Below are 24,088 nucleotides of genomic sequence, written 5' to 3' on the forward strand. Positions count from 1 at the left end.
ATCAAAAACAATTCTCAGCAATAAAAAATCTTCTTGAGGAATCACCATCCCTGACCTCAAGCTGTACTATAGACAATAGTGATAAAAACTACATGGTATTGGTACAAAGACAGGCAGGAAGATCAGTGGAATAGAATTGAAGACCCAGAAATAAACCCATACATCTGCAGTTACTTGCTCTTTAACAGAGAAGCTAAAACCATCCAGTGGAAAAAAGACAGCATTTTCAACTATGGTACTGGTCTAACTGGTGGTCTGCATGTAGAAAAATGCAAGTTGATCCATTTTTGTCTCCTTGTACAAAGTTCAAGTCCAAGTGGATCAAGGACCTCCACCTAAAACCAGACATGCTGAATCTAATAAAAGAGAAAGTGGGAAAGAGCCTTGAATACATTGGCACAGGGGAAATTTTCCTGAACAGAACAACAATGGCTCCGGCTCTAAGATCAACAATTGACAAATGGGACCTCATGAAACTGGAAAGCTTCTGTACAGCAAAGGACATGTCAATATGACAGATCTACAACTTACAGATTGGGAAAAGATCTTTACCAACCCTACATAGAGGGCTAATATCCAAAATATACAAAGTGCTCATGAAATTAGACTCCAGAAAACCAAATAACCCAGTTGAAAACTGGGGTACTGAGAAACCTCGAATGGGCAAGAAACACCCAAAGAAATGTTCAACATCCTTAGTCATCAGGGAAATGTAAATGAAAATGACCCTGACATTCCACCTTTCACCAATCAAAATGACTACGATCAAAAACTCAGTTGTCAGCAGATGCTGTCAAGGGTGTAGAAAAAGAGGAACTCTCCTCCATTGCTGGTGGGATTGCAAACCACTCTGGAAATCAATCTGGTAGTTCCTCAGAAAATTGGGAATAGCTTTACATGAAGGCCCAGCCATACCACTCCTGGGCGTATACCCAAAAGATCCTTCAAACACATAACAGGAACATGTGCTCCACATGTTCATAGCAGCTTTATTTGTAATAGCCAGAAACTGGAAACAACCCAGATGTTCCTCAATGGAAGAATAGATCCAGAAAATGTGGTAGATTTTACACAATGCAATAATACTCAGCTATCAAAAACAATGACTTCATGAACTTTGTAGGTAATTGGATGGAACTAGAAAAATATCATCCTGAGTGAGGTAACCCAGACCCAAAAGGACATGCATGGTATGTACTCACTGACATGTGACTATTAGTCCACAAGCTCAGAATACCCATGATTCAACTGAAAGACCACATAAAACATGACAAGAAGGAAGACCAAAGTGTGGATACTTCAGACCCTCTTAGAAGGGGGAACAAAATAATCACAGGAGGCAGAGGGAGGAAGGCATCTAAGTAGGAGAGGAAGGGGGTGGAAAAGAGGGAGGGGCAGGACCAGGTGTGGGAAGAGACAGAAGAGAAGTCCAGAGGACTAGGAGAATGAATAGAAATAAGTAGCAGTGGGGACTGGGGAACTTGGGGAACCACTAGACATTCCCAGATGCCAGGGATGGAAGAGGCTCCCAGGACCCAATAGAGATGACATAAGTCGAAATACCCAACAGCAGGTAGATAGAACCTGAAAAGACCACCTTCAGTAGATAGGCATGGCCCCCAGAGGAAACACAGGGACAGAAATGGAGCAGAGACTGAAGGAAAGGCCATCTAGAGACTGCCCTACCATGTGATCCATTCCATCTGCAGACACCAAACCTGACACGATTGCTGATGCTAATATATGCTTACAGACAGGAGCTTTGTATGGCTGTCCTCTGAGAGTCTCTGCCAACACCTAAGACAGATGCAGATACAGCCAGCCGTTGGACTGAGCCTGGGGAACCCAATGGAAGAGTTAGGGAAGGACTGAAGGAGCTCAAGGGGATTGTAACCCCATAGGAAGAGCAACAGTATCAACTAACAGGACCTCTTAGAGCTCCCAGGGACTAAACCACCAACCAAAAAGTATACATAGGCTGGTCCATGGCTCCCACTACATATGTAGCGGAGGATTGCCTTATCTGGCATCAGTGGGAGGGGAGCCGCTTGATCCTGTGGTGGCTTGATGCCCCAGAGAAGGAGGATTCTAGAGGGGGGAGTGGGTGGATGGGTGGGTGGGGGAGCACCCTCTTAGAGGCAAAGAGGGGGATGACATGAGGGATTCATGGAGGGGAGACTGGGAAGAGGGATAACGATTGAAATGTAAACAAATGATTAATAAAAAGAGAAAGAAACGTGGACTCCATAAACTGGGCATAGTGGCCACATGTTCTTAATTGAAGCATTTGGGAAGCTGAGGTAGGAAAGTGTGAGTATGAGGCTAACCTGGGCTACATGCCAAGCTCTGTTAAAAAAAAAAACTAAAACTAATTCCTGCAACCCCACAAAAGAGTAAATGAGAACTAGATAAAGAAAGTAATGTTTTTCATAGTTTCCTGTGCCTCCACCTCCCAATTGCTAACCTTTCAGGTATTTGCTGCTATGACTAGCAGTGCTTAGTTTCCTGTAAAGCAAGTTTTTTAACCAAATTTGTTGTTGTTGCCAAAAATAATACCTTTTAATCCCAGCACTTGGGAGGCAGAGGCAGGTGGATTTCTGAGTTCGAGAGTTTGAGGCTAGCCTGGTCTACAGAGTGAGTTCCAGGACAGCCAGGGCTACACAGAGAAACCCTGTCTCAAAAAACCAAACTAAAAAAAAAAAAAAAAACCTTTATGAAAGAAGGAATATAAAAATCATTTAACAAGAGACAATTTATTATTTGTGATTCTGTTTTCTGTCAGAAGAAAGATGGTCTCTCTTTCCTCCTCTTTAAACTTTGCCAAATAAGAATGAAAATTTTCCAATTAAACAAGTATGTCCTTCTTTAACAATGAAATAACTTCTTTTTTCTGTCATCGGTATGTAATAGCATATCCATCTTTGATAGCTGTTTGTATCTATAATATGATGGCTGTAGCATACATAATTCCACATTCTAGCCTCAGGTCTTGGCCCTGCACTCACTTATAGAGCAGAGGATGTCTTTGCATTCTTCATCTTCCTGCTTCTACTACAGAATACTGGCATTACAGGCATGTGCCTAAGTCTTCAGAACTTCTTATTTATCTTATTAATTTCAAAGTAAAATTTGATGATCATTTCAAAGGGCAGTTGGTAGATGTGGGCAGAGTAGCTTATGCCTCTAATCCCAACAGATAGGAGCTGAGGCAGGAAGATCATCTCAGACTTGAGAGTTTGAAGACCATTTGGGCAATGTGGTGAGTGCTGTGCCAGCCTGGGCTAAAAAGTCAGAGCTTGTTTCAGAAAAGGAAAAAAATAAAAGAAGCAATCCATATATAATCTGCTCATAAACAAAACACTGTAGTCTAAACAAACATGTACACATATGTGCATACACAAATATGAACATGCATACATGAGCATGAACACACATAAAACATGTATATGTGACTAGAGTCTTAAAAAAGCAAAAAAAAAAAACAAGTCTTCATATGATTCTATAATATAACACTACTTTGCCCAGTGAGAATCTCATCTTTTATAAGATACATGGGTTTTGCTAAAGTAGGTGTACTACATAGAACATCTTACCATAAAGGTACATTGATATTGTTGCCAAAATAGGCAAAAATCTATAAAACTATCTAGTAATTATCAATTAAAAAAACCTTGAGTTTCATAATGACATTGACTTCTGTATAAATTAACATCATCATTTTGAAATTCAGGGGCCATAAAATGCTACTATTTGTGCTTGACTAAGAAAATTATTTAACTTTTTTAAAAGAGAATTTGGAGATTTGGCATTTTAGAAATCTAGTTGATTTCTAATTTAAGAAGTCCTGTTCTTTAGGAATTATTTTTACCAATAAACAGTAGTTTTTTATTTTCTTTTAACTTTTGTGTACTTGTGTGCATTCTGTGTGGGCTTGTTCAGAGTAGCCTGAAGAAGGAATTGGATCTCCTGGAACTAGAAGCTACACACAGCTCCCGTGGGCTGCCGTGGGTGCTGTGGGCTGCCATGGTCTGCCGTGGGTGCCATGGGCTGCTGCAGGCTGCCGTGGGCTGCCCAGCCTGGGTACTGCTCCTTGGCATTTAGTCACCTGCCATTCCCAGTGGGCAGCACTATATGTAATTGATGCTTTCCTTCTACTGTATTAAATACATTCTGTATGATAAAGCTCTTAAAAGCAATGGGAATAATTGAATGAACAGCATTCAAATCTTCAAGAAACCTAAATTTTATGGAAGGGTTTTTTTCCTTATAAGCTGCAAGCTTACATTGATACTTCAATGCACAATTTACCATCTAAACTAGCACAGTAACATTTCTTTGAAATATAATATCCAGGAAATTTTACCTTTTAATACAGAAAATAATTTGCAGTGCTTTAGTGCTAAACATTACCAAGGAAATCTAGAAAAATAAAAGACTTGCATAAAATTTTAGAATCTATGAAGTGTTGATTCAGTGGTTAGAATTTTTTTTCTGGTTTATTTAAGATAGCAGAAAGACCATGATTTTAGCTGTCTCATGAATTCTGGAATTACATTGAATAACAATTTATCTTTTGTAAACAGGGAAGCTTACAGCACCTTCTAGAGGATTTAAATCTAAATTACTTTGTGCTCTTGGATAAATGATAGTTTTACTCCTATCTAAATGTTTAGTTACAGTGTTTCAGTGATAGTTCTGTTACTTTTGTTTTTGAGACAGGGTCTCACTTTTGTAGCATAGGCTAGCTCAGAAGTCAGATCCTCATCCCTCTGCCTCCCAAGTGCTAAGATTACATTCTTGTGCCAGCTACCACACCAGGCTTAGTTCTATTACTTGTAGCATTACATTTGCTTTTGTAGTAGAGCACTCATAGTACTGCATTACTCATAGTACTGCATTACTCATAGTACTGCATTACTCATAGTACTGCATTACTCATAGTACTGCATTACTCATAGTACTGCATTACTTATAGTACTGCATTACTTATAGTACTGCATTACTCATAGTACTGCATTACTCATAGTACTGCATTACTTATAGTACTGCATTACTTATAGTACTGCATTACTTATAGTACTGCATTACTTATAGTACTGCATTTGCATTACAAGTGTAATATTTAGCAGTGATGATTTGGTAAAGTTCTTTCTACTATTATTTTGTTGGGAGATACATTATTTTTACTTCCTAAAGACTTTATCATGAATTTATCAGTATTGCATTAACTTCTACAATTACACTTTGAGAATTATATATTTATATGTGTGTATACATATATGTACACACACACATTTATAAGCAGTATTTATTTTGTGATTTATGGTTTCATAAATATTTTTGAGGACTTACATACTTAGCACTTTGTAAACTAATTCTGAAACTTGAAAAATAAACCTAGTCCCTCTGGGTTTCAACTTTCCCATCTGGAAGAAAATTACATTAGGTAATCTCTAAAGCTCTGTTTTCACCGCAGAATCTGTAGTTCTTAGAAACTCTTGTAAGAAGTCAGCTTCTAGAATCTGGTTGTCTATTATTAAAATCTATTGTTCCTTCCCTGCTTATAACCTGTTTGATAGGAAACACTAACAAGCTTGAATCACTTGGTTATTGGCACAGCTCTATCTTAAACTGCACTTCCAGATGTTTCATCACCTCACTGTTTGTATGCATGTTAACATCTTACATGTATTTTGGTCATTTTCTAATTCATTGACACCACATGCCTTGGGTCCATCATGTTTTTTTTTAAAGACAGTTATATATTTTTAATTGGTTTTCTTTAGTTGAATTTGCAAAAACTTTCAGAATTTTTTATTGGAAAGCATATGATTAGGCTGTGGGTGAAACAATTTTTTGTATTTATATAGTTTCCACTCTGTATAATTTTTGTTTTTTTACAGATATCGATGATACTCAAATTCTTCCCCGCTCAACCAGAGTCAGACATTTTTCACAGAGTGAAGACACTGGAAATGAAGTTTTTGGTGCTTTGAATGAGGAACAGCCACTGCCTCGAAGCAGCAGCACTTCTGACATCTTGGAACCATTCACTGTTGAGCGAGCCAAAGGTGCAGTTCCTGTCGTTGACAGTCCATCCCGTCATGCTCCAGGCTTGCAGAGTTCCACAGAGGCTTCGTCAATAACTAGATCCACTGAAAGCTGCATCACTGATACTCATAGTAGAGAGTCTTCTTTGGAAGTTGGTGATAGCATATATGACCATCTTTGCCATTTAATAGGTCCAGTAGAACTTGCAGATGCAGCTTTCGATCAAATCCAGTACATTGACCTTGAAGGAGATGATGATCTTCTTTCTTCTCTGAAAGAATACTTTAAGGAAAACCAGGAAAATCATAGTAAAAATGAGCTAGGTAAAGATACAGCTTCTCAGGAAGTGATTATTGAAGTAACTAGAGATGAAATACCATCCTTAAATAAATTAGAATACATAGGCCAGGAAATAAAATCAGAAAATCTCTTGTCTTTCGTTGGGACTCCTGAAAATACACCATTTCAAAAAGAACCAAGCTCAGCTGTCTTCACAAGTACTCTTGCACCTAACCATTCAGATAGCTATCCAAGATCACAAACTGCTGAAAAGGCTAAGCAACTAAGTCTTGATGAACAGTCATCGGATCCTAGTTCAGATAGCCAATGTGATAAAGAAAAAAAGAAACATCTGTATAGACAAACAGCCACAGAAGTAGATGCCTGTGTAGATATGACACTAGCTGAAAAGCTTAAGAGTGTACAGGTTAATGAAAAAAGCACGCCATATATAATGCATGCCAAGAAAACTGCGTTAAAAACACCGGTAAGCCGCAGAATGCCTCATGTTTCAAACACTAGCAAGCTTTCTCCAACTAAGAGGAGCTTGTCTGAAACAGTAACTCATAGGGCTAAAATTATGAAAATTGCTGCTAAGAAACGAAATAGTGTTCATGTTACTTTTAGACCATCTACTGAGTCTGTCCAATTTTATAATCCTCTGGAAAACAAAGAGGCTCCATGGAAGATGAGACTACGGAAGCTCAGTGGCTTTAGCAGTAGTAGCAGTAGCATGACCAACAACATGCAGGCCAGCTCAACTAGTGGTACAGACCTTGTAAAACCTGGTGTGTACAGACCTCTAGACACAGTTGGTGCAGCATCAGTTTGCAAAGCCGTGAAGGAATCCACAGAGATTCCCACAGCCACATCACAGAAAGAAGGAATGGCAAGTAGCCAGCCAGGTAGTCGCAATACTCTCAGGTCATCAAGTCATGAGGCAGGACTACAGCAGGGCTCCCTGGGTGGCGTTTATAAAACTGTTGTACATGCTCTTTCGAAGCCGAAGGCAAATGTCTCCCCACAGAGGCAGAACAGAGTGCCACCCGAGGCTCCGCTGAGGGATCTGTACAGTCATGTAATGGGCTATTTTGGAAGGAGAGCTGCAGGTGAGCACGACCAGTGTGCAGAGCGCAAAAGGAGAGAGACAGCACCAGTTTGGCTTAATGCAGCTGAAGCAAGCTCTAAGCAATCAAAAAAGCTTTGGGATGGTCACTGCTTTTTCTCTGTTGGGTTATGCATGCGCCTTTCCCCAGCTGTATTTTTCCCAGCATACATATTTATTTAAATTACTAATTTTCCTTTTGAGGCATTTAGTTAAACCTCTTTGCTGCTGAACAACAAAATAGAAAGGGGAAGTTAAGAGGGAAAAATATAATGACCTTTCAAAGGTCAGGTATTTTTCTTAGTGTGTATCGTGTATCTTGAAGTTCACTGAGGAGTTGACTGTACTTTGTCTTGCCCCATACTTTATGTCTAAAAGGGCATCATCTTTATCTAACTGAATTTGCATATTCTTACTGCTAACTTTGTTGGTTTCCTTGGTAGACAGTTACTTTGACATCAAACGTAACAGAAATCAGCACCAACATTATAATTGAAGAGGAAGTTCTTTCTTTAATCTTAAAGATAATTTAGCCACTTTCCATTTAAGGCATTTCTGAAAAGAAATGCTGTAGGCTTTTAGTTTTTCATTCTTATGTGTAGGGTATAAGTTGAATCTTTGAAAGATTTAAAATTTTATTATGAGATTTTAAAATGTGCATTAAGGTTTCATGATTAACTTATTATTATTTCAGTATGAAACCTAAATGTACAGGTTAGTGAAAGGAAGCAAGATTGTAGTAACCATTCTATCTTGTTCCAAATTAAAACAACTTTACTGATACAGAAACTTAACTTTCAGCAGTAAGGTAGGTTTTGATTTCATTTGTTTTAACATGGTTTTTGTGTTTTGGTTTTTTTTTTTTTTAGCATGATTAACAATGCTGTATAATGCATCTTGCATTGAGCCATTAATGCCACTTGAGGGCAGTATATTATTACAGCTTAGCAAAGCCTGGCCAGTAATATAAAGATAATGGTATTTAACAGTCTGAAATTCTTGGTGATTCAGTAGAAATATAAATAGTGCTAGTTTTCATTCTACAGAGAAACAAACTTTTTCAGGAGTACGATAGTTACATAAATGTCTATGTTTCACGAGTTAGTTGACTAAGTGAAAGTAATCTTGTTACCATAAAATTATATTTCAGTGGGAATGTTAAGCAAATCAAACAACTATTTTGATTTTATTTGTTCTTAATTCTGTGAAAAGTGAACCCTTTTTTCTTCAAGCATTGAGGTTAGATTTTAGACTAATTCTAAAAAAACATATTGAATCGTGAGATTTTTATTTATATCCATACTTAAGTGTGTTTGTGTCTCACTGAGATTGCATGAGTTGAAAGGATATATTCCTTGCAGTTATTCTCTGGGGAAAGAGGGAGATTGTGAATTCTTAAGACTCTAAAGCAGCATAGAGTAGGAAGAAAAACATACCAGTTTCTTTATAGGCAGCATTAACCTGACTTCAACTAGTGCTTACCTCAAGCTTTCTTGCTGTTTAAGGTCATACTGAAGATTGACTAACATGTGCTTAGTTAAATAAAGTAAATACAATTTACTAATTCTTAAAAATTAAATCTGAAAGGGAAAATATTCATTAGTGCATGTTTGGCAAATCCTTGATATGGCAGAGGTACTTTATTTTGGGTTATTTTTGTTTCAAATTTAGAAAATACAGTGAAGTTGTTGTCCACTATATGTAGTTCTTTATTTGCTTCTAGTAACTAAAGAGGATGCGGGCTCCAGACTGCCTCCTCTTAGTAGTGAGACTGGCGGCAGCAGCGCCAATGTTCCTGACCTGATGGATGAGTTTATCGCAGAGCGACTTCGAAGTGGTAATGCCTCGGTGAGCTCTACCTTAGTTTATTGGTTTTTGAGACAAGAGTAGAAAGCTAAAGAATGAGTATGATGTATATGTGGACGTTTTTATTCAAAACTTCATTTTTTCCTGAAACTTCATTCTTCCTTGTAAAGTACTTAAAACGTTTAACAGTATTTATTTGTATGTCTATATGAAGGTGCATGGTTACCATAGCATGCATGCGCAGGTCAGAGTAAGGGAGTCAGCTCTCTGCTTTTACCCTGTCCATCAGCCTTCACAGTAAGCACCCTCACCCCTAACTATCTTGCTAGCCCTTAAAACTCTTTAAAGCCGGACTTAGTGGTACAAACTTATACCTAGCCACTCAGTAGGCTGAGGCAGGAGGATAGCTAGTTCAGGGTCTTGCCTGGGGTGCAATGTAATTTCAAAGCCAACCTATACAACTTAGTGTGACCCAGTCTTATAAAAAGTAAAAAGCAAGCTGACTGTATCTCAGTGATAGAGCACTTGCCTAGCTATAAGTCCTTAGGTCAAATCCCGGGGTGGGGGGAGAAAAATTCTAAAGCATTTTTTATTAAAAGATATAAAACATTTAACTAAAGAGATACTGGAATACCTATTAGAAGTTGTAAGCCACAACCTTCCTACTCTAGTTCCCTTACTCTCTTTCCTAGGTAGGCACTACTTGCTAACTGTCAGTTGGAGAGAACAATGGAAGGCACGAGGCCCAACTCCCATAGTTTGATAGCTTAAACAAGTCAGATAACTCTGGAATCAGTGTTAAAATGTGCCTTTTACCTTAAATGGTAAATATCAGATGAAAATAGAAGCTAGTGTATCTCTAATTCATTTCTTCTTTTCTTTGTGCAGAGCCACAGTTATTCTAGAATCATAAAATAACATATTTACTGTCTGTTTCCTTATTTTCTCTTCATTTACTTCGTTGTCCCACTGTGAACGTATTCTTCTTCTGATGAAGAGCTTTAGACTCGGCACCATCTCACCGGACATCTGGGTCTCTGCTTTACATAGAACTGCAATAGCTTAGGCGTCAGAGCTGTGTCAGTACATGCTACTTAGATACTTCAGTAAACATGGTTTTTCTGAGGTCCTAAATATCAGCATTTATTCTGAGGATTATCTTGAAAACTAAAGCTTTCAGGCACTTAATTTAAAAATATTTTAAATGTAAAATGTTCCTTGTTTTAGACTATGACAAGAAGGGGAAGTAGTCCAGGCAGCCTTGAAATTCCAAAAGACCTCCCTGACATTCTAAACAAGCAGAGCCAGATGCGTCCTGTTGATGACCCTGGTGTGCCCTCAGAATGGACATCTCCTGCCAGTGCAGGTAGCAGTGATCTCATGAGCTCAGATAGTCACTCGGATTCCTTCAGTGCCTTCCAGTGTGAGGGCCGAAAATTTGACAGTAAGTATCTCTTACTGTTTGAGTATATGTTTTCTGTTGATTGCTTTCTGACTTGTGGATTGCATAGCTTTCACTTCGTTCTCAGTTGTTAGGTAGTTGTTACTGTATATTTGATTTCACTTTTTTAGTAAAATGCTGAAGAAAGTTTTAGGAAATCATCTCAGGTTGAGACCATTTTATTTTGCCAAACAAAGGGCATTTAAAGAAACCAAAACTACTGTCCATCATAAGATAAATTATATTTTTAAGACAAAAAAGTGTGAAAATAAAAATGATTTAGAATAGTTCTAATATTGAGGACCAGCATGAGTATGAGATGCTGCTGTCAGTGGACTTGGATTTGATAGCCACTGTCTACCCAGACCCTTCCTTGACTTGTTCCTCCATGTTCATCAGCAGTTATTACTTTGTACTGTATGTCACTATATCATCATGCCGCTGACATTCTCTCTACACGGAATATTCAGAGACTAACTAGAAACAAAAATTCGGAAATGAAGTTTGTGAAGAGCAAGGGGGAGGAACACTGGAGCATTGTATGTCTCCTTCATTTATGGGTTAGTGGTATGCTGACCTGACGCTCAAACAGATAAGAGTTTACGAAAGAAGGAGGAGGAGGGAGAGGGGGGAAGGTGGAAGAAGATGAGGAGGAAGAAGAGGAAGAGGAAGAAGAGGAGAAGAAGAAAGAATGTGTGTGTGTGTGTGTGTGTATGAGAAGACAGACATAGAGAAATTTATAAAATACTTTAAAAGTAGTAAGTATATTACCAGCTATCAGAAACTACGTAAGAATTGTGATGGAATATCATATGCCATTTTAAAATAATTATTGTTAATAATAAGCTGTGACAATCTTAGAAAGGTTTGTGGTTGAGATCTTCAAAGTTTTACTGCTTCTTACACTTGTGAGAATGTAATGCAAAGACTAGACTAGGAAGAGTGTGAATGTGTGATTAGTGTTGCTGGAGAACTAGCATTTCTTCTTCCCACAGACTTTGGGTTCGGAGCTGACATTGGGATCCCATCTTCTGCTGATGTGGATTCAGGTTCTGGCCATCATCAAAGCACTGAGGAGCAGGAAGTGGCTAGCCTAACAACACTTCATTTAGATTCAGAAACAAGCAGCCTTAATCAGCAAGCCTTCTCTGCTGAAGTCGCAACCGTCACTGGTAAAGTAATTCAAGGGACTATTACTTAAGTTTCTACAGTTTATATGGTCTACTGCTGTTTTGGTGGTTTTGCTGGTTTGTTTGTATTGTTGTTTTTGTTTTTATTTGAACAGTGGACAAAACAAAACAAGTTAGTTTCTTGACAGTATGAAGTACATATAGGTAAGCATTGGTGCACCCTATGTGTATGCCCCAGACTAGAAGCAGTTATTAAATAGATAATCTAAAAGAAGAAAAAATTACTTCACTGTTTTTTTATTGTCATTCATAGTTAAGGTAGCTGTTTTGCATTTATTACAGAAAATATAAGCATTCTGCCAATAAGACATATTTGTTAATATACTAGAATTTTGTAGTTAAACAGAAAATTATCCTTTTCAGATACTTTTTTTAATTTTTTTTTAAATGTGACCAAACCCAACTTTAATATAGCAAGCGGAGTTCTGGAATTTGAGTCACATTAAGTGCAGAGTCATGTATTACAGGGATAATGTAAAGATTAAAATGAGCTGGAAGATTGTACTGTGTGTTATAAATTTAAGCCTACCTGGGTTCCAGCTACACTCGGATGTATCTCGCTCAGCGGTTAGCCATTCTAGTTAACAATCATGAGGTAGTAGCCAATGATTCTAAGCATCATAATCTCTTTTAAAAGGGAAGCATTTCCCCCATGCAAACTTGATTCTAATTCTAGTTCATTCAAAACATTAGGAAAGCTACTATGTTTTTCAAAGGTTATCCCAATGTGAAAGAAAATGTCACCATACTTTTTTCTTATGTCTCTGTATTCATCCAAAATAAAGTTCCAAGAGTTATGGAGATAATTCCATTGTTAAAGTATTAGTTGAGCAAGCATGTGGATCTGAGTTTGGATAACAGGACCATAGTAAAAGCCAGACATAGCAGTGTATTCTTCCAATCCCAACTGAGGAATACTAAGACAAGCAATCCAGCATGCTAGCCAGCCAGGCTGTCCAAAACAGAAAGCTCCAAGTTGAGTGAGAGTTGCTATCTCAAGTTAAAAGCTGGACAGCAGTAGAAAAAGACATCCTAATATCAATAATCTGGCCTTTGCATGCTCCCATGGTGATGAGTGTACCTGTATACACATATAATACACAAAACAGTAAACAAGTGAGTTGAATGATTGAATGAATAATAGTTCCAAACCAATAAAAATCTAAAAATTAAAACATATATGGAGAAATAGGTTTCATGTTTACTTATATCATCCTTTTTATGGTAACTAAGCTTCTAAGAATTTTTAATATGTATACAATCTATATGTCCTGTATTGAATGATTCTATTACTCTATTGGAAGGTTTTATTAGAATACTAATTTTAATCACCAACATTATCAGCAGTACAGGAGTAGCAAAAAACAGCTATGTTTTTGTTCCCAAATATAAAATTCATCAGTGAGTATAACTCGCATGCTCAATAAACAAAACTGTTGAACATAATATATTCTAATTGTCAAATTTGCATGCATTATCACACTGATAACTGTGTTTAGCAGAGAAATGTTAGTTGGCCTGAAATCTTTTTTTCTGTTTAATACAGAAGTTTTCAGGTACCTCAAAAACACCTAGTGAGAAATATTAAAAGATATGTTTACTACATACAATAGATATAAGCTTTATGCATGTTTGGCATATGGCTATCAGTATAAAAATATTGTGGGGTTTTTTTTGTTTTTGTTTTTTTGCATTAAAAGGCTCTTTTAACAGAGAAAAACCTTAAGCTAGCCATTATTGAATCACGTTAATAAAGTTAAAGGTAATATTCTGTGGTCATACATCTCTATATAAAGTGATTTTAAAATTTGAGATCTTAAAAGGAAATTAAGTGATAGCAAGATGGCTTATTAGGGGAAAAATGCTTGCCGCCAAACCTGACAGTCTGAGTTGGATCCCAGAAACTTACATGGTGGAGGAAGAGAACCAACTCCTACAAGTTATCATGTGGCCACTGGACACACACACACACACACACAGAGTAAATCTAAAATACTCAGTGTGTTTTTATGAAATAAGATAATACATAGAGATAAAGAAAGTAGATTTGTATTTCAAAACATTTGATGAAAATATTGCTGTCTCTTGGCATATATTTGAAGTCTGTGGTGAGTGTTCAGGTGATGAGTTCCCAGGGACCTTTGTGTGACAGAGCTGACACTAAGCTTCGGAGCCCTCAGGCTTACACAGTGGTCTTATCACAGGGATTCTTCTTGTATCTCAAAGAAAAGGAACATGCTACCTAATTAATAATATAACTTCATCTAGGGCTAACAAGTTAACTAATTATTACTCTGATATGTAATTATCATCGTACTGATTTGTGATTGTGTATGGCATTATGATGCTTATATCATAGTTCTTTATGTATCTTTTTAGGCATTTATTATGATACTTTAAAAATTACTCGAGTGATATGTGAAATCCCACTTTTGGAAAATAGATACAAATGTGTAACTTGAATTGGTTTTTGCTTTACTGTATAGAAAGAAGTAAAAGGGGGAGGAAGGCTTTACAATTATTGGGTATAGAAAATTGTTATTTCTGAGATAGAAAGAAGTTAAACATGAGAAGATGAAATACTATTATATATATAACTTGTGTTTAGTACCAGTGGATACTGTTCTGTAGCTACCATCAACCCTTCTGTATAGTAATGTATGCAGCACATTGCTCAAACCAGCAGGACCACATGGTGTGTGTCACACGGTAGTTGGCACTAGCAGTGCAGCAGTATATAAGGAGTGGCAAGCCTGTGCTTAGAAGAATGTTTGTACTCTACTGAGGGGTATTTCAAACTGAACAGGTATATTGAAGTCAGTATGATAGTGGTATAATGTGAAGATATGAAAGTTCACCTAGCCATGTAATGGGACTTACAGTTGGTAAGGTCAAAAGTAGGCCTCAGTAGGAAGCAGTGTCTAAGGCAGTGGTTCTCAACCTTCCTAATGCTGCGACCCTTTTCATGTTGTGGTGGCCCTCAACCATAAAATTATTTTGTTGCTGTTTTATAACTGTAATTTTCCTACTATTAATGAGTCATAATGTAAATATCTGATATGCAGGATATCTGATTTGTGACCCTTGTGAAAAGCTAGTTCAGCCACCAAAAGGGTCATGACCCATAAGTTAAGAACCACCACCTCAGACAAAAATTTAATCAGGATTCTGTGCAAAGCGGAAAAAAAAAAAAACATGTAAAAGGCCTAAATTATCATGATTTTAATAAATATAATTATTTGGCTAGAATGCAAAAATTATATGCAGATTGTAGAGTTTTTGTAATAGAATAACAAGGACACCTGAACACTAAGAAATTGGAACATTTGCTAAGATCAATGAGAAGACTTGGATGATGTTTGTGGGACAGAGTCACTGTAGACCAGGAACACTTGAATTCATGCTCGTTCTGCATTAGCTATCCATGTGCAGAATTACAGGCATGGGCCAATATACCTAGCAATTTGCAAGATTTTTTAATTGTTTGGTCATTTTCTTTGGCAGTTTTCATGGTGGTTATATTTTTTTTCACAAGTATTTGTTTATGCTGTAAGTGTGTGTGCACATCAGTGAGCCATGGTGCATATCAAGGTCAGAGGATGATTTACCAGAGTCACTCGCCTCTTTCCTTGGGTGGTCAGCCTTGATAAGCAAGTGGGTTTAACTGACTGTACCATCTTGCTGGCCCTACTTGTATGTATATTTTAAAGACAAGGTTTCATTAAGACCAGCTCGGCTTCAAACTGGTTATGTAGCTAAGGAGGACAACCTTTGAACTCCTGATCTTCTTGACTCTTCTCAGTGCTGGGATTATAGGCATATGTGTTGCCTTTAAAGGATTTTAACTGAGGAGGTAATCAGATTGCATTTTATGAATCTTTGTTGTTTTATGAGAATGCACTGGTAGGAAAGAGTATGATGAAGACTATTCCCTTCACTGTTGACTTTTCACAATTTCAAGTGAGAGTAAAAGAACAGCAGTGAGTATGAGAGTGTCTACAGCTAGGCCAAGCATAGCAGTTATCAGTGTCACTGATGCTTCCTGGTCCTATGTTACTCCACTACTAGACAATACTAGACAATAGGTGGTTTTGTTGACACCTATGGACAGTATAGAACCTGTTTTATCTTTTGATGTTTTAAAATTATGTCTTATTAGTATTTGGAATATTATGTCTCAGGTAAGATACTTAATACATTCTTCACAGTGATTGTATGAAATTATCTTTACAGGTTCAGAAAGTGCTTCCCCCGTTCATTCAGCTCTGGGATCCAGGTCACATACACCTTCCCCTTCTACACTGAATATAGATCACATGGAGCAGAAGGATCTCCAGCTTGATGAGAAGCTCCACCATTCTGTTCTTCAGACACCAGATGATCTAGGCAATGTTTGACATTTCTCGTTTTTGAGAGTACTAGTGTCAGAAGAACTTAACTAATTAAAGCTGATATTATGTATACTTAAGTCTCTGACTTTTCTAAATCTTCTGTTTTTTCTTGCCCTTAAAAAGGCTATTATTAAAATAACTCTGCTCTTTAAATATTTTATCATAATTTTTATAGCTATATAATTAATTAGAGATTGCACTATTTTATGTTTTATTTTTATTTATTGATACATTTATTTTCTTCCTTTTCCTTTCACTTCCCCCCTTCTTCTCTCCCTCTCTTTCTTTCTTTTTTCTTTCTTTTTTTTTTTTTAAAGGCAGGGACTCACTCTGTATCCCTGGCTGGCCTGGCCTGGCCTGGAATTCACAGAGATCTGCTGCCTCTGCCCCACAACTGCTGGGAGTAAAAGACAGGGTGTTTGACTGTAGCCAGGTTGACCTCTAACTCCCGTTTTCTCAGTGCTGGGGTTCTGTGTGCACTCACCATGCTTGAGGTCTCTCACTATTGTACGTGAGGATTTTGCTCACTCACAGGAGGAAGTAGCATCATTACTATTTCTCAGGCAAGCTCTCAGGAAAACAGTTTTGTCACTTTAGTAATTTTACCTTTTCTTTCTTTTTCAATGCTTGTAACCAAAATCCTGCATGGTATAATAAAACGTGTCAAATAAATACTTGGCACATTTTCTAAAATTTGTCAAGGACATAGTTGACAAGATGTTTAGAAGTCATATTAAATATTCATTTTTATTATTCATATCACATTTACTCTTACCAAAGGAAGAAATGAAAGCTGTTTAACTCCTGGGCTACTTTAAAGGGCTTACTCCTTTCCCCTTCTAAGTATCTGAAATTAGTTTGTTTTTCTGTATTTTGTTGGTATTCTTTTTATTGTTGTTATTTTGTTGTTGAAAATCGATTGTTCTCTCATAAAATATATCCAAACTACAGTTTTCCCTTCTTCCATTCTCCCCCCACCCCAGCTTTCCCCCTTCTCCCCTTTCCCCCAGATCTATTCCCCCTTCAGAAAAGAGCAGGCCTCCAAGAGACAACCAAACAGGACAAAACAAGAAACAGTAAGACAGGGCAAAAGCCCTTATATCAAGGCTGGACAAAGCAACCCAATAGGAGCAAAAGAGTTCCAGAAACAGGCAAAAGAGTCAGAGACACACCTGCACCCACTGTTAGGATTCCCACAAAAACACCAAAATACAGCCATAATATACACACAGAGGACCTAGTATAATTCAGTTCAGGCCCCATGCTTGGTGCTTCAGTTCTGTGAGCCCATATGATCCCTGCATAGTTGACTCAAATGGGCTATGTTATTCTGGTGTCCTCTGTCTCCTCTGACTCCTACAATCTTTTCTCCCCATCTCGAAGAGGAGGAACTCAGTGGAAACCTCCAGTTTAGACTCTGTATAAAGTCTGGCTATGGATCTTTGCACCTATTCCCTTCTCTTGTCAGGGGAAGCCTCTTTGATGATGACTAGACACGGTACCAATAGCAGAATATCATTAGGAATCATTTCATTGATTCTTTTTTTAGTTGTGTTTGGTTCTGCTAAGGTTTCAGGCTACCCAGATTCTGTTCCTGGCCATTTAGGCAGTATAGGGCATGGGCTCCCTTTCATGGAGTGGCCCTCAAGTTAAAACAAGCATTGGTTGGCCATTCCTGTAAGTTATGTGCCACCATTATCCAGTACATTTTGCAGGCAGGACAGATTGCAGGTTGAGGGTTTTGTGGCTAGGTTGGTGTCAATATTTCTCTTTATGTAGCCTGTAGACTACCTTCTTGTGCCAAAGCAGCTAGAACATAGAGATCAAAGCTCTGTGGCGACCCCAGTTCACACTCTATAATCAATGAACTGTATGGATGCTATCTTCATCCATGGGATCCTGCTGTCAGTTTTCAGAGTGTACTTCTGTCCTACATCAGCCTTGGTTATATTTACCGATTTCCACAGGACCTCCCTTGGCCAGCAGGTCAACTGAATGCAACCCAGTCCCACTCCTGGAAGAACACTTTGTCTGGCTATAAAAGATGGCCAGTTCTGATTCCATATCCTTCATTTCCAGGAGTCTTCACTAGACTTACCCTCAAAAGTTTCCACTGCACTAGGTTTGCATACTGCCCCCATACTCTTAATTTCAGCTGTCTCTCCCCACATCCTTCTCTCCCGCCCACCCCCATCCCACCACCACAGGCTCCCTTCTTGCCCCAGTCCACCCACAAGCTCTATTGTAATTCTCCTCCTGAGGGAGGGTCATGTATACTCCCTACAGTACAGGGCTCGTTCCCTAATGTGCACTTAGAGAACTCTAAGTTTCTGCTTTGTGAATTGATAGGACCTTTAAGATTTTTTTTTGTATTCAGTTTTCCCTCTATTTGGAAGAAAAAAATTTAAATTACAAAGCAGTTAACAGGACTAGTTTTTTTTTTTTTAATTACGTATAAGTTTTATCAGGCTGTTACCATTTTACTTGTTTATATCTCTGTGCTTATAAAATTGATATTTATGTCCAACATACATCTTTCTATCATAGGCCAGTCAGATGGCCCAGCTGATAAAAGTACTTGTCGCACAAGCCCCAGCACCTGCATCTAATCCCTGGGACCCACAGAATAAGGAAAGAGCCAGGCTGTGCCTGTGTGTGCACTGTGTGTGTGCACTGTGTGTGTGCACTGTGTGTGTGCCTGTGTGTGCGCGTGCACAGTCACACACTCACTAATTAATTTCTGTTTTTGACAGCTGCACAATAAGTGGTAGTTGCATAATATTTTTTCTTCAGTAAATCATAATAAAAACCCTATCAATAAGAAATCATTACCAACATAGGAAATTAGGAATTGGTAAGTTATTGGATATTATCAAAAAATACCTACATTTACATTTCTTGTATCCACTTTTGTAGATATTAGAGATGGTTCACTTACGTTGGCTCTTTTAGGTACTGACACTATTGTGGTTTTTTTTTTCCATAGAAATCAGTGAGTTTCCATCTGAATGTTGTAGTGTGATGGCAGGAGGTACTCTCACTGGGTGGCATGCTGATGTTGCCACTGTTATGTGGCGAAGGATGCTGGGCATTTTGGGAGATGTCAATGCTATTATGGATCCTGAAATACATGCTCAAGTTTTTGATTACCTCTGTGAACTTTGGCAGAATCTAGCCAAGGTAAGAAAGAAAATAAAAGCTCTAAAAGGGGAAAAAAAAAAGTATTAGCAAGTAGTAGCCCAGATGTGATAGTTTAGCACCTATAATTCCAGCACTTGGAAGACTGAGGCAGGAAGATAATGAAGTAGAAGCCATGTTGGGTTACATAGCAGGTTCCAGGCCAGCCTGGTCTGTTCTGTCTCAAGAAACAACACTCCCTTGCACCCCACCCTACCACCCAAAAAAGAAGAAAAGGCCTTTGAGAATAATGTTACAATTTGATCATGTTTGAATAAAAAGAGTGTTCAGCATTTGGCCATATGCCATTATGGTGGAGACAGGATTCAACTTCTGTTTAAGTTAAAACAACTGGAAGGGGAAATAGTTTTAATATATGCTTGTTACCTTTTATTTGAAAATTATAGATCAGAGATAATCTTGGCATTTCAGCCGATAACCTGACTTCACCTTCTCCACCTGTTTTGATTCCTCCATTAAGAATTCTTACACCTTGGCTTTTTAAGGTAAGCTTGATATATAAAACATTAATATGTTTTTCTTTAATAAGTTAGTTTTGAACATTGATAGAAAATTAACAATAATTTAACAATTACTTGGACTTCAAGAACACTGAAGTTTCTAACTAGTATCTTTAAGAAATGGTTACGTATTACATAAAGAGGAGAGTTAGGCATAGCAGAATTATTTATTTAAGCAAAAACAAATGTAAAAAGTATGTCTTAAATATTTTTAAATGTATTTACTTATTTTTATCCATTTTCCCCCTGTTAAGGATCTAACCCATGGCCTTACCTATACCAAACAAGTGTTATAGCACTGAGCTGTACCCAGAGCTCCCGAGTACCCTGTCTTCATTCATAAATATAGTCATATTATATATCCATATATAACATTCATAGTATATATAATTATTTTAAATAAAAATAAAGTGAGAACTATTAGAGATTTCTTTTTAACTATTATTTGATGTTTGGTCTATTTTTTAAAGTGAATCATCTGTGATTATTCATATGTACATTGAATCATTTCAGATAATAATAGTTTCTCTAGTCCTGACTTCTAGTTCATTAATGAAATTGGACCAACATAGAACTATATGAAAACAGCTATTGCTTATTATATTCAATTGTTCAAATATTTATAAACATTATTTGGCTTTAGTATTAAAATTGATTTTTTAATTTTAGGCAACCATGTTGACTGATAAGTACAAACAAGGTAAATTACATGCATATAAACTTATTTGTAATACAATGAAGAGACGACAAGATGTATCTCCAAATAGAGATTTTTTAACACATTTCTACAATATAATGCATTGTGGATTGCTTCATATTGACCAGGTAAATATATGTGCCTTCTAAAACGTTGTTTTATCAGTTGGGACACTGTCAGTTTTCAACTTCACAAAAATTAGAAACCCCTAGGAGATTGACCTTTGAGCATGTCTGGAAAATTTGCCTTGATTGTAGGAAGATCTGTCCAGTGTGACTGGGTTCCATTTCCTATGCAGAGGGTCTTGGATTGTGTAAGAGTAGAGAGAGCAAGCTGAGAACTTCATGAATATATTCATCGCTCTCTTCTGTCTGTGCATATAATGTGATGAACTGCTACAACTTCTTCTCATTATGACATCCCTGCAGTGATAGACTATAACCCAGAACTGATTCCCTGCAGTGATAGACTATAACCCGGAACTGATTCCCTGCAGTGATAGACTATAACCCAGAACTGATTCCTTGCAGTGATAGGCTATAAGCTGGAACTGATTCCCTGCAGTAATAGACTATAACCTGGAACTGATTCCCTGCAGTGATAGACTATAACTCGGAACTGATTCCCTGCAGTGATAGACTATAACCCGGAACTGATTCCCTGCAGTGATAGACTATAACCTGGAACTGATTCCCTGCAGTGAGACTATAACCTGGAACTGATTCCCTGCAGTGATAGACTATAACCTGGAACTGATTCCCTGCAGTGATAGACTATAACTTGGAACTGATTCCCTGCAGTGAGACTATAACCTGGAACTGATTCCCTGCAGTGATAGACTATAACCTGGAACTGATTTCCTGCAGTGATAGACTATAACCTGGAACTGATTCCCTGCAGTGATAGACTATAACCTGGAACTGATTCCCTGCAGTGAGACTATAACCTGGAACTGATTCCCTGCAGTGAGACTAAAACCCGGAACTGATTCCCTGCAGTGATAGACTATAACCTGGAACTGATTCCCTGCAGTGATAGGCTATAACCTGGAAGTGATTCCCTGCAGTGATAGACTATAACCCGGAACTGATTCCCTGCAGTGATAGACTATAACCCGGAACTGATTCCCTGCAGTGAGACTATAACCTGGAACTGATTCCCTGCAGTGAGACTATAACCGGGAGCTGACTTCCCTGGAGCTATGAGTTAAAGTTGTTTTGGTCAAAGTACTTTTCCATAACAACTGTAAAGGAAACTAAGATATCAGTTTTTAATTCTGTTTAATTCATGCTTTTTAAGATCTAGAGTTAAAACTGTTCTTCATATATAGTGATTTATATATAATTCACTTCCACTTTATGACCCTTATTTATTCTTGAAAGGTGATTGAAAACACGCTACGATAGTACTTAAGGGACAGATCTTAAATGCACAGGACATAATATTAAAAGTGGTAAGGAAAAAAAGGTCAAGTAATATATAAAGGCAGACCTATCAGAATTACACCAGACTTCTCACCAGAGACTCTAAAAGCCAGAAGATCTTTGGCAGATGTCATACAGACCCTAAGAGAACACAAATGCCAGCCCAGGCTACTATACCCAGCAAAACTCTCAATTACCATAGATGGAGAAACCAAGATATTCCATGACAAAACCAAAATTAAACAATGTCTTTCCACAAATCCAACTCTACAAATGATAATAAATGGAAAACTCCAACACAAGGAGGGAAACTACACCCAAGAAAAAGCAAGAAAGTAATCTTCTTTCAACAAACTCAAAAGAAGATAGCCACACAAACATAATTCCACCTCTACCAACAAAAATAACAGGAAGCAACATCATTTTTCCTTACTATCTCTTAACATCAATTGACTCAATTTACCAATAAAAAGACATAGTCTATCAGCTTCCACATTATACTAACCACTTTACTTTTTGAAAAGATTAAACGATCCTTTGCTTAGATTGTTTTTTTTTCTTAATATCCCAATGTGTCTGTTTTATAGCAGACTCTTACTTGACACTTCAGGCGTATGAATTTGCTCATCTTTTCATGCCGAAATGATAAGGTTTATTCTCGAAAGCTTATCTCGTATTTTCTTAGTACTAAGATATATTGTCATAATCATAATTCCATTAACTTGGCAGCTGTATCATTTATAATCATTGAGTAATCACAAATAGGATTCTAGAACACATGTTTCCGGAGTTTGATCTTAGTTAGAAAACTAAAAAGTGGAACATTTCAATCTCATTGTAATTTGGTTAAGTGTCACTTATGAGTTTGTTGGAAAGCATTAATATTCAAAGTTGATAGTCATATTTCTTTCTGAGAAAACTTTATTAATTTAAAAATAATTATAATGTCCTAACTCGATAGGCATATCTCAAATACAATTACATCCTTAGTACTACTGCTACAAAAATAGAGTTTTTAGTTAAAGTCAGTTACATTCAGTGGTAGGAAGACTGCCTGAGAGAGGAGGAAAAGAGTGGCCATGGAGTAGGCAATGACAAGAGAGGATTAAAAGGATAAATATGATCAAAGTGTGTTATGTGCACACATTAAAATGTCATAATTAAACCCATTATTACATATAATTAATACAGGATAGTAAAAAAAAAACAACACTTTTTTAAGTAGTCATATTGAATAATACAACCAAGTGCACAGCATCTTTTGTAGTAAATTCCAAACCATAATGTCATATAAGAACATTCATTTCAAAACACTTAGCTTTAGGTTTCTGAAACTAGATGTCTATTACTCAAAGACTTCCAGGTATCTTTTTAAAAATAAGATCTCTCCATTTGCTACATAGTAGACTATATAAGTTCAATATGTGAGTTATCACATGGAAGCAACTAGGTAGCTAGAGAAACTGCTCTGTAATTCAGTGTTACACAGTGTGAAGCTAACATTTGTTGGGAAACAAAGAACCTTACTTTCTAATGTGGAAAACAAAGTTCTGTTGTTTACATTAGTTGATGAAATGTGTGTGTTAGATTCACTTTCCTAACAAAATATATGAAGCATGGATTGATCTGAAGAGTTAAAGTTAGTCTTTCCAGGTAGCTAGTATATTGTTTATTTGACACATGACTTTGGTTAATGATATGGGTTAGCTGGTACCCACAGTTACATATTTGATTGTCTTCTTCCCCCTTCCTTCCTCTCAGGACATTGTCAATACAATCATCAAGCACTGTTCACCTCAGTTTTTTTCACTTGGTTTGCCTGGGGCCACAATGCTTATTATGGATTTTATTATAGCAGCTGGGAGAGTGGCTTCTTCAGCTTTTCTTAATGTAAGTCTTTATTTCTAGTTCTTATAAATTAATAAACAGTTTATCCAGACTCAGCTCACAAAGAAACAAAAAGATAAGGAGAGAGCTAGTGCTCTAAAGTATAACAAACTTGTGTC

General features: G+C 37.3%; 1 protein-coding gene across 5 annotated transcripts in view; it reads left to right on the forward strand.

The window, feature by feature from the left end:
- Ralgapa1 (Ral GTPase activating protein catalytic alpha subunit 1) overlaps positions 1-24,088 on the forward strand; it is a 211,135-nt gene that overhangs the window by 85,565 nt on the left and 101,482 nt on the right. For 3 of the 5 annotated variants that reach the window (XM_028782695.1, XM_028782699.1, XM_028782704.1), the window contains exons 17-25: positions 5,904-7,439; positions 9,159-9,283; positions 10,469-10,685; positions 11,678-11,854; positions 16,106-16,258; positions 19,250-19,443; positions 19,848-19,946; positions 20,631-20,786; positions 23,844-23,972. In XM_028782695.1, the coding sequence (XP_028638528.1) occupies positions 5,904-7,439; positions 9,159-9,283; positions 10,469-10,685; positions 11,678-11,854; positions 16,106-16,258; positions 19,250-19,443; positions 19,848-19,946; positions 20,631-20,786; positions 23,844-23,972 (2,786 nt within the window). The remainder of the gene's footprint in view (positions 1-5,903; positions 7,440-9,158; positions 9,284-10,468; positions 10,686-11,677; positions 11,855-16,105; positions 16,259-19,249; positions 19,444-19,847; positions 19,947-20,630; positions 20,787-23,843; positions 23,973-24,088) is intronic. The other 2 variants (XM_028782721.1, XM_028782713.1) reach the window with 1 other exon arrangement.

Source organism: Grammomys surdaster, unplaced genomic scaffold (genome assembly GCF_004785775.1).
Source record: "Grammomys surdaster isolate TR1022 unplaced genomic scaffold, NIH_TR_1.0 98, whole genome shotgun sequence".
Lineage (NCBI taxonomy): Eukaryota > Metazoa > Chordata > Mammalia > Rodentia > Muridae > Grammomys > Grammomys surdaster.